General features: G+C 36.0%; 1 protein-coding gene across 2 annotated transcripts; it reads right to left on the reverse strand.

Moving 5' to 3' along the window:
* Window positions 1-794: 794 nt before the first annotated feature.
* On the reverse strand, window positions 795-9628 carry LOC127439024 (SLAM family member 5-like). 2 transcript variants are annotated; one of them, XM_051695022.1, is made up of 6 exons: window positions 9431-9628; window positions 8625-8954; window positions 8199-8492; window positions 7669-7791; window positions 7496-7563; window positions 795-6517 (listed from the first exon to the last, which is right to left on the reverse strand). In XM_051695022.1, exons 1-6 carry the CDS (start codon window positions 9480-9482, stop codon window positions 6464-6466), a joined length of 921 nt encoding a protein of 306 aa, XP_051550982.1. In that variant the 5' UTR covers window positions 9483-9628; the 3' UTR covers window positions 795-6463. The 2 variants fall into 2 exon arrangements, with proteins under 2 accessions (XP_051550982.1, XP_051550983.1); XM_051695023.1 differs by lacking the exon at window positions 7669-7791.
* Between the last annotated feature and the right edge of the window lie 1344 nt (window positions 9629-10972).

Consider the following 10972-nt stretch of genomic DNA (forward strand, 5'->3'; position numbering starts at 1 on the left):
TTTCAATACACATGCTGGCATACATACATTTTTTTATAGGTCTGTAAAAAAAGATGTAATATGAAAGTATGAAATGTAATATTGTACAAATGAGTAATGTATGTATTTTATCGTTGATGATAAGATAATGTGTATTGATGATTATTAAACATTTTTGTATTTATATTTTTGTAATAATCATGGGGCAGGAATGTAGGAGCTGTAATTCATTGTTATTTTTCATTGGTTATTTACTGTCATATGGGCACAGGTGAACATTTCCGTTTCCTTTATTATGACCCGGTTGTTTGTTATGGAGGGAGGGGGTGAGTAGCGGGAAAGCTAACTTTCTGTTGACTGTATTTGACTGTTATGTATTTGCATTGCATGTTTCATATGCATCATCACAACAAAACGTAACTCTAGAAAGACAACAGCTTTGCAAACGAGTCAAGGAATTTCTCCCACTACCTATCCTCTCAACGGCTACTGGATGCCGTTAATAACCAGTATAGACCAGCATGGATTTCTGTGCTGGCTGGTAGTGGACTAGCTGGTGGACCAGTCAAGCTGAATCTGACTTTTGACAGCTAAAAAAATAATCTGTGCACAAACTGGGTCCAAAGACCAATCATGAGAATATCTGTAGATCCACATGACAGAAAACTCAATGGACTACAACAACAGCCATCAATAACACGCTTTACTACTGTTGATGAGAAATAAAGATCAAACTAAGGGCTGGGTGGAATAAAAACTGAAGAACTGACTTGATTAAAGTTCACATGTTTATTTTTGTGATTGTAAGCGTGATTGTAGTCAGTATTTTCTTTTTTTCCTTTCTTTTTTTTTTTACACCTTATGAGTCATCTCTGGCCTCTCATTTCACACAGTTTTTTTCACCCTTATTTAAGCTTCAACTTCCTAAAACCATTTAGCAGTGCTCTTTTTTTCAACAGAAACACCCAGAGCCACAATGTGTTTAATATCTGTAAAATTTTAATGTTTAGAATATATCATCACTGAACATTACCCTTAAAAATATCATAGGTTTATATAGTTTTATCCAAGTCATTTTATAAAATAATCAAATGGCCTAGTTGTATCTCTAGTATTTTAAACATAAAGCATTTGCTAAATACAAACACGGCTCTTGGACAGGAACTATATCTGTTTTAAACACTAATTTCTCCATATAATCTTTACAGAGCTCATGGCCAACAATAGAGTGGGGAATATAAAGAGACGAACTGTGAAATCAAATGCTATAAAGATTTATATATAGAAATATAAATACTAAAGAGAATTTTCAAAGCAGCAAGGTGATCATAAGTGCATTGGAATTTCTGTGTAAATTATTCATAAATGCATTCTTATCACAATGTAAATCTTCACATTGATTTGAATGTATCAATTCACATAAAAATGGTTTTATATACTATTTAGGCAGAAACTCGCTCTGCTTGTGTGTAAACAGGCGTATTGACACTAAAGGAACAGCAGACAGAGCTGTTAGTGACACAATGCACTTCTATATAGAGACCCAAGATAGCGCTCCAGCAGAGTGATCTGCTGTACAACAGACATTTATCAGAACAGCATTACACCAGCACTGACACAATACTCAACCTGACGTTTGAAGGAAAAAAAAAGAAGATATAAAAGACATTTTCAAAAATTAAACATAAAAAATAGATTAAAAGCTTGTTCATCCATCCCTGATAAAAATCAATTTTATGCCCCATGATCAACCGTGTGTGTGATGTTTGACCATTATAACTTTAGGCATAATTAATTAAACAGAGTCAAAATAAACTAAAATCACTTAGAGGAAATCTGGCCCCATTTCCACCTGGTATTAAGATGTGTGTTTGGTGATCCGATCACATGTGGTCAGCACTAAATACAGGCGTTAACAGGGTCTAAAACTTTTTGTGATTTGAGCACTGAAACCACATATAGAGATAGTCAAACATTAATGTGAACACGTCACATTTTATGTATAAATGCTAATCCATCCTTTATGCATCTCAGACCCACTCCTCACTTGTCAATCAACTGCTACGCTAAAACAAGACTTTAAATATTGCCGGTTACATGCTGCTTTCAAAGGAAATAACCGTCCGTTCAGAAACTTGAAAAAGTGAATACATAAACCTCATGGATCTTCTTCAGTGTGTCTGAAATCAACATGCAGAGACAAAAAAATCAAACTCAAGTAAAAGTACTGTTACTTCCCAAAAACTGTAGTGTGAGTAGAAAAAAAAATACCTGTCCTAAAAACTACTCAAGTAAGAGTAAAAGTGAAACTCATTTAAAAGTACTCATGAGTAGTGAGTATTGGGCTGCGAATGCGATGATCCCTTATAATAAACACTGTATGCTGCAATTTCAAAATGTAGCACACATACCATAATTTACATTCCCTTTTATGGCTGTTTGCCAGAAAGAATGAAAAATATATGTGCTTTTTTTGACTGACAACTTTTAAAATACATCACTTATCTAAGAAAAAAAAAAAAACCTGAATCTGATTCCAAAAAATAAAAAGGCGATGTGATTACCCAGATGAAAAGATGAAAAAGTTATTTTCAATACACTGATCACCATTTTAAATCATAATGTATGAAACAGCTACATTAAAATAAATGTATGTGTAGGGTCTAAATTTTCCTTAATGCTGACAGAGCAAGTTATTGTTGTGCATAAACATTATGTTCAGAACAATGCAAAAACAACTAAAAAAGCAGAAAAAGACTGTCACTTGGCAGTTGGCATGTCACGTCCCGCACAATAGAGGGGGTGTAGAGCAGGGGTGGGCAAAGTTTTTTGGTACAGGTGTCACGGATCCGGCATGTGTGCCGGCTCTAACTGTTGTTTGTTTTTCTCTCCCTCGTGTCTCACAGGTGGCCAGCACACATGATCAGTATTTCCATGGGAAGTTCCCGGGGAGATGCTGATCATGGTGATGAATTACTTGCCTGCTTCCACCTGCTCTCCTCTAATTGCACTCCCTAATTATTCCTTGTGTTTCCCCTCCTCCTTTTCCAGTTTATTGTTCGCTGTCATGTTTGCTGTTTGCTGTCATGTCTAACTTTTCTCTCTTGTGTAGTTGGAGCATGCTCGTGTGTCTGTTGGTTGCCTGTCAATAGAGGTGCGGTTACCTGCCTGCTTGCAGTCGCTCTCACCAGTTGGTGCCCAGTACTGTGGAGGAGGATTCCTCGACATCTGCCCGCATCTTGAGAGATTTGTCTGGGCTTGGCTTTGCACCACACCAACTTCAGCTGACTCTCTTTGGAGTGCTCCAGACTTCCACAATGCACACTCGCCTCACGAACACACCAGTTCCTTACAGCGGCTTGTTGGATCAGCCATCTGTGGCCAGTGTTGGAAATGCCTATCTCTGACTCTCTTTCTTCCAGCAGCTTGTTGGATCAGCCATCTGTGGCCAGTGTTGGAAATGCCTATCTCTGACTCTCATTCTTCCAGCAGCCTGTTGGATCAGCCATCTGCAGCCGGTGTTGGAAACGCCTATCTCTGACTCCCTTTCTTCCAGCGGCTTGTTGGTTCAGCCATCTGCGGCTGGCGTTAGAAACGCCTATCTCTGACTCCCTTTCTTCCAGCGGCTTGTTGGTTCAGCCATCTGCGGCTGGCGTTAGAAACGCCTATCTCTGACTCGCTTTCTTCCAGCGGCTTGTTGGATCAGCCGTCTATGGCCAGCGTTGGTAACGCCTATCTCTGACTCTCTTTCTACCAGCAGCTTGTTGGATCAGCCGTCTATGGCCAGCGTTGGAAAAGCCATTAAGTTACTCCACATTCTCTGTCAATAAAAGCTGTTCATCTGCTTTTGGGTCCTTTTTCCTTCCCCAAACCCCAACCGTGACAACAGGGGCCACATCGGGCTTTAAGTAGTACATGGGGCCAGATTGTATTACTTTTGAGATACATTGTTCCACGTTGATTTGGTTCTTGAATCTTTTAAGCCCAGAAATAGTTGTGTTCTCATTCTAATGCATGATGCACAATTTTCTAAAGTGTATTTGTGGCTGATGATGGGAATATTCTGCCTGAAGTATTGCTCTATAGAGGTTGATACTTTTCTATCAGGCATTAGAAAAAATTGATAAAGGCTGAGCATTATTATAAATTATTTTATCTTCTCTAATCACTGGTAATTTATTATACAAATTAACACAGTCTCTTCATCAGGGGTCGGTATTAATACAAAATTAACAATATTATTAAAAGTGTCACTGTTTTATTACATTACATTAATACTTTTAAAGCTACTAAAGTTATTGCTATCGCAAACAACGTAATGAGCACCACTGGTCTAGATATAGAACATGGGCTAAATATAGAAAATTACTCAAAAGTTCATCATGGATATAGAAGATTTTATTCCCAGATAAATATCAAGATTGTTTTATCACCCTGCCCTATAACCTAGTTGTCATTGTATAAATCTCTCATAGCAGCCCAATAATCTCAGTGATAGATAGCTAATTTACAGGGCTATGTTATAGATACAGATAATAGTAAACAGAAATATGAAATTTACCTTGTTTCTTCAAATTAGAGGTAAATTAATGCTGATATCTGGCTTGAGCAAGCTAAACTCACATGACACGATCAAGCAACTGGGCTTCCTCACTGCGAAAAGGCCTTTTAGGTGCGGCTATGGATGTTCAGGTGTTGTACTGCTGCTTGAAGCAGGGCCATAGCTAGAGGGGTGAAAGATGTTAATAATTCGCGGGGCCAACAGGTCCAGGGGAGCCCCACAACGGATTCTAAACTGTATTTTTTTAATAGGAAAGGGACCCAGGGCAATATACAGTCAGGGGGCCCAGAAAACGGTGCTATGGCCCTGGCTTCAAACATCCTCCACATCCTTGATTAATAGTAGTTGGTGCCAGATCTACAGCTGCTGTTCAAGTTTTCTACACCTGATTTGACATGAGTCACAAGAATCTCGTAGCCAGTCACATTGAGGGATAAAAATAAAATCAGGAGAGGGAAGTAGCAAACACAGACAGAGGGAAAATAGTGCAGTAAAAGTACAGTTACAGCCCTTAAAATGTACTCAAGTATACAATTAACTTTTAAACTACTTAAAAAAAGTACAATTTCTGGGAAAAACTACTTAAAGGAATGTTCCGGGTTCAATAAAAGTTAAACACAATCGACAGCATTTGTGGCATAATATTGATAATCACAAAATTAATTTCGACTCGCCCCTACTTTTCTTTAAAAAAAGCTAAATCTGAGTTACAGTGAGACACTAACAATGGAAGTCAATGGAGCCAATCAGTAAACGTTAAAATACTTATTGTTTCAAAAGTATAGCCACAAGACATAAACATAAAATATTTGTGTAAACATGTGATAAAATCACTTACTAACCACCTCTGTGTAAAGTTATAGCCAATTTTACATCTTCATTACCATGATGATGTAATGTCAACAAACCTTAAAACCCTAAAATGACTGTAAAAATGACTGTTTCACATTTCTCCTTTTAAAACCTCCAAAAATTGGCCCCATTGACTTCCATTGTAAGTGCCACACTGTAACCTCGATTTTTGCTTTTTTTTTTAAAGAAAAGGAGTGACAAGGCGAAATACGTTTTTGTGGTAATCAACATTATGCCACAAATGCTGTCGAGTTTAACTTGTATTGAACCCGGAATATTCCTTTAATTACAGTAGTGAGAGTATTTGTAATTTGTTAATTTACACCCATAAAATAATAGAGAATACTACTCAAAATGTTGTGATTGTTCTTAGATTAAATTGTGCCTTTTTTCATGCTTTCTTTGTCTTTTCTAACTTTGTTACGCTTTAATGTCATGCAGTAACACACTGACATAGTGACTGATGCATGTCCTCATTAAATCAGAGACCCTCCCCTACAAATACGACACAAGTGATCACAGGAGACACATTTGAGACACATGGTTATACAAGGTTGAAACAGGAATGCGTCTCGGCTAAACACGTGATCAGATCACCGAAAATGCATCTTAATACCATGTGTAAACAGGGCCTCTATGTGGCACAAAACACACACACACAAATAAACAACTAAACAGAGTCATCCATGTTTAAAAGTTCAGCATAGACCAGCACGAATTCCCATGCTGGTCTAGGCTGGTTTATACTGTACAGTGCTGGTTTGATATAAATGTAATTTGAATGTATTGTATTTAAGGGTTAGTTCACCCAAAAGTAAAACTTCTGTCATTATTTACTCAACCTCAGTCACCATTCACTTTCATTGCATCTTTTTCTCATTTAATGAAAGTGAATGGTGACTGAGGCTGATATTCTACCTTTGGAACAACATGAGGGTGAGTACATGATAACAGAAGTTTATTGTCCTAAACACATCACAGTCTGGTTACTAGTTAAGCTGTGTTTTCAACAGGGATAGTTACTGTGTTTAGATCATCATTTATGAGGAAACTGAAGCTCAGAGAGTTTGATCAACGTCTCACGGCGACACCTGCGTACACCACATCATCCTCCTCTTTCACTTTCTGAAAGAAAACACAAATACAGATGTGGAAGATTTCAAACATGTTGTCAGAATTCATCAAGAACAGTATTTACCATAAACAAAACACTGATCTTCCTTGTCCTACTGCAAGGCAAATACACTTTGAAATGTTCTATATAGTATTAGAATGTGACATATACATATAATGAGATATTGCCTCAAGTGATATAAGCAGGTTTGACTGTCATTGTGCAATTTTAAAAAGCTAAATTTCTAATCGACTGGTCTGTTTCGGCTCTGTTTCTCACATTTTCTCTCTCACACACGTACACACTGAAATCAGCAGAAATATCTGCAGTATTTTTGTCACTTTCAGTTCCTAAATGCTTCATTTTCCTGTGAACAGTGTTTATTATAGCAGAATTACACTGAATCATAATATATTCTTTAGTATTTTGTAATATCTGTTTCTAAAACAGTAATTGCTTAATCACGTTTCCATTCAGACTGATTCCAGATCATTTTATTCTACAGTACCTCTAATGATATCAAGGTGCATATAAGAGACAAATACATTATAAACAAACATTTATTTGCTGTAACATACAACTATTTCATCTGTAATGGAACGGCTTTGTTGTTTTGATACTGTATGTATGACATACTGTCTATTTAAAATGTTCACTTGGGTTTTCAGATGAAGACATCAAATGCTGATATAAAACAGCAGTGAACCATGAGTCAGGCGGCTCTTTTTGTTTTTTTTTTTACTGTAAGTGATATACTTATATACCAAGAAAATTGTTCCTTGTGCTTAAATTGTGCTTGTGTAGATTATTTTTGCAGTTGTTCTTATGTCATATATTTGGGTCACAGTCATGATCATTATAAGTTCATAATTGAATATTAAACATACATCTGCATTCATACACACACACACACACACACACACACACACATGTAAATCTGACTTACTGCTGTAAATGATACAGAGACACAAAGTAATAAATGATCTTACTGATTTCAGTGCTTTTCTTTGATAGATTGCTGGATTAGCATAAGTTATCTCTTCTTCACGAGTCTGGACTGTAATGACATTAAAACATATGTTATCAAATATATGTCATAAATACAGTATTAAAAGAACAAAGCTGTTCCTTTACAGATATATTAGCAGTATGTTACACTTGCCCTCTTGATCTGTTTTTCTACATTTCCTGCAGATGCAGAAGATCACGACTGCAATTATCAATACAATCAACAGAATTCCAGCAGCAGCAGAAATCCACGCTATCAGAAGTATATCTGTATTAGCTGAAGAGAGATATTGAGATCAGTTCAGTTTATGGGTACATCAAATGACATGTCTTTTTTTTATTTGTTCAATAATTTCTATACATACATTTTTATAGGCTCAAATTAATTGAGAGATTAAATGCCTAAAATTAAATTTCATGTCAAACAAAATATAAAAAATATGAGGTGAAATTTAATGGCTAAAAGAAAAAAATATTAATGGAATGGTAACCAATTACTGGTCCTAAAATATCTGTAAACAAATATATAATGTATATTTAAATAAAAAAGAAATCTAGGGGATAAAGAAAATCAAAACATTTTATTGTCAACTGCCCTTCAATATCACTACAGACGTACGGTACATGATTATGACCAACAGAAATCAGCTCAGCAAATAAACACGAATATCAACACTGGCGTACCTGAAGCTGAACACGGCTGACAGACTTCAGTAATGTTGAGATGTTTAGTCTGGTTTCTGATGGGATTGTTCACCACACAGCTGTAAGAATCATCAACACACTCCAGAGGTAGAGAGAGACTTCTGTTGAGATCAGACACACTGATGGAGGAGAATAAACTGTTTCCTTTGTACCAGGAGAGAGTCTCCTGTGTCACATTCACCACTGAACACACCAACACACATTTAGATGAACTTTCAGATGATGAAGAGTTGTGTGGAGAGTCTGTAGTGATGACAGGAACGGGCAGACGAGCTGGAAAATATGAGAAATATACACACACATTGATCCAAACACACCATTTGTGAACTGCTTTATTTTCAGTGTTTATTATGACAGTGATTAATATGTCAAAAATGAACAACAGGGCAAGTTTTCTCTACTCACCATAGACAGTAATATTGAATATTTTCAGTAGGGTCTCTTTGCTTTTGGTAGTTGCATTATATTGTCCAGAGTCTGTAGTTCTGGTGTTTGTGATGGTGAGAGATCCAGTCTGATCCAGCTGTATTCTGCCTCTGAATCTCCCATCAGCAGCATCATTAATGACATTTTTGTCTTCTCTTTTGATGTGAGCAATGAGAATTTGTTTAGGTCCAAACGTCCACATGATCCCATCATCTCTCAGTATTTCAGTATCATCATTCTTTAGAGTGACAGAATCTCCCTCCATCACTGACACTGACTCTAAAACATCTGTCTCAACACCAAACACACCTGCACAACAAACAGAGACAGTTACTAAGAGAGCCACTGGAAATCATTTCATATCATTTCAAAATGAATTTGAATGTATAATGAGATAATCTGCTGTTCACATTTTCACACAATGAGTTTGATGAAGGTATTTGGTGTTCTGTCTGTGACTGAGTGCTCGAGCAGCATTCATGATTTCAGTAAATGCACTATATGATCAAAAGTATGTGCACACCCTCTTCTAATTTACAGGTTTATCTATTCCAGTAATTCCAGTAAAAACAAATCTTAATGCAACAGCACAAAGTCCAGACCTGAACCTCACTGAACACCTTTCAAATAAACTGAAAGTGTCTCAAATCATAGACAGTAGTATTGATTAATTGATCTGACATTAACTCATGTTAAAGACAAGTAAATGCTGTCATTAGTTGTAGTTAATCACACTGTACTAAAAGAGAAAGAACTGAAGTCATAAAAACATATTTATAACTTACCAAACAGACTCCAAAAGCACAAACAGAAAGTCACGTCAAACATTTTCTTCATCAGTTTCAAATAAACAGCTCATAAAACAGTCCACAATTGTACAATGACTAGAACTGAAACATACACGACAGAAATGTTACATTAATCAGGTCCTGACTCTTGGATCCATATAACACGCTGGTCTGTATAACAGTGTTTAAAGTGAAACACTGCAGGAAGTGTGAATGAGCTCCTATGGTGAACTTGTGAGCCTCTGTTAAGAGAGTGATTGAAACTTGTCTGTCTGACTTCTGGTCACAGTTTCCTACACAGAGATGTTTTATAAAATATGCTACAGACTATTGTCTTGCCTTAAATTCAGAATTTTACTTTACAGCACATACTTTAAATTAAAAGTGAGGCCAATAAACATGTACCCCGATAGTAGCCTAAATACTAGATATTATTGTAGCCTGTGAATCTTGTGAGATTGACAGTTGGGCACATTTGGATCATGTGAACTTATGAAAAGCCTATATTCTTACAGTTATCTCCCTAAAACTTTTTAATTGAACTCTTTTGAATTTCTTTTCATTCACAGCTTTCCTCCATCAGATCAAATGACTGAATTTGCTGACATCTTGCTCTTCCACCATGAGTTCATATGAGAGCCACCGAGATCAAAAATGGACTGATCAACATTTGGAAGAAAAGATAATGTGAACTCTTTGTAACAACAGGATTTAAATATTAACAATGTAGATTATAAAAAGAATATAAACCACTAATTACTTCTCTAAAGGCAAACTGGAGTCAGCTCTTTTAATCAAGATGAGATTTAAGAGTGAACTGAAGGTACTTTAATAAAGGGGCTAAAGGCCCACTTTAAGGAAAATTAGCTTTTTATTCTGGTCACAAAGTGTCTCAAGATTAAAGAAATACATTTATTTTTATTTAATATTGATGGAGCAACATAATTTGTGTGAAAGTAATAAAAACAGAAGGATGTTTTGAAAAAATAAAAAAAAATTTTTTAAAAAGTGGCAAGGGATCCTTTTACCCCACACTTGTAAAAGGCTCCTTCACTTGAGGTAAAAGGTCCCCAGGGGGCTTAAATTGATATAGTGTAGATACCGGGGCAACAGTTATAGGGCACAATTTGTACACTTAGGCAAATACGTTTGAGACAGCAAGATGCTTTTTTGAGTACCAAATAAAGATAATTCTTATTCAAAATAACCACTTCAGAAAAGCGTGCATACTTCCTTGTTCATTTCAGTCACTTTTTTTTATTTATTTTTTTTTACATTTCATTACATCAAGAACATCAAAACCTCAAGTTTTTGGTGGAAACCATAGATCTGATGCAATTAACAATGTGTTACCACAGTAATATGGTGTTAATATAGTAACCAAATTAATTTTAATTTAATTTGATATGAATTTTGTGGTTATTATAATATTACTACAAAATAACATGATAATATTATGGTTACTGTAAAACCATGTAAGGGAAGGTTAGGCTTAGGTTTAGGAGTAGGGGTTGGTGTAGTGTGTCTGTGGGACTCTAA

The sequence above is a fragment of the Myxocyprinus asiaticus genome, chromosome 50 (assembly GCF_019703515.2).
Source record: "Myxocyprinus asiaticus isolate MX2 ecotype Aquarium Trade chromosome 50, UBuf_Myxa_2, whole genome shotgun sequence".
NCBI classification, from domain to species: domain Eukaryota; kingdom Metazoa; phylum Chordata; class Actinopteri; order Cypriniformes; family Catostomidae; genus Myxocyprinus; species Myxocyprinus asiaticus.

What these genes read in the sequence shown, in the direction of transcription:
- LOC127439024 (XM_051695022.1), bottom strand. Translation starts at nt 9,482, where the DNA reads ATGAAGAAAATGTTTGACGTGACTTTCTGTTTGTGCTTTTGGAGTCTG. An exon ending in GTGCTTTTGGAGTCTGTTTG is followed by an intron (nt 8,955 to 9,430) that starts GTAAGTTATAAA and finishes TTTGTTGTGCAG; the next exon opens with GTGTGTTTGGTGTTGAGACA. An exon ending in TCAGCCGTGTTCAGCTTCAG is followed by an intron (nt 7,792 to 8,198) that starts GTACGCCAGTGT and finishes ATCTCTCTTCAG; the next exon opens with CTAATACAGATATACTTCTG.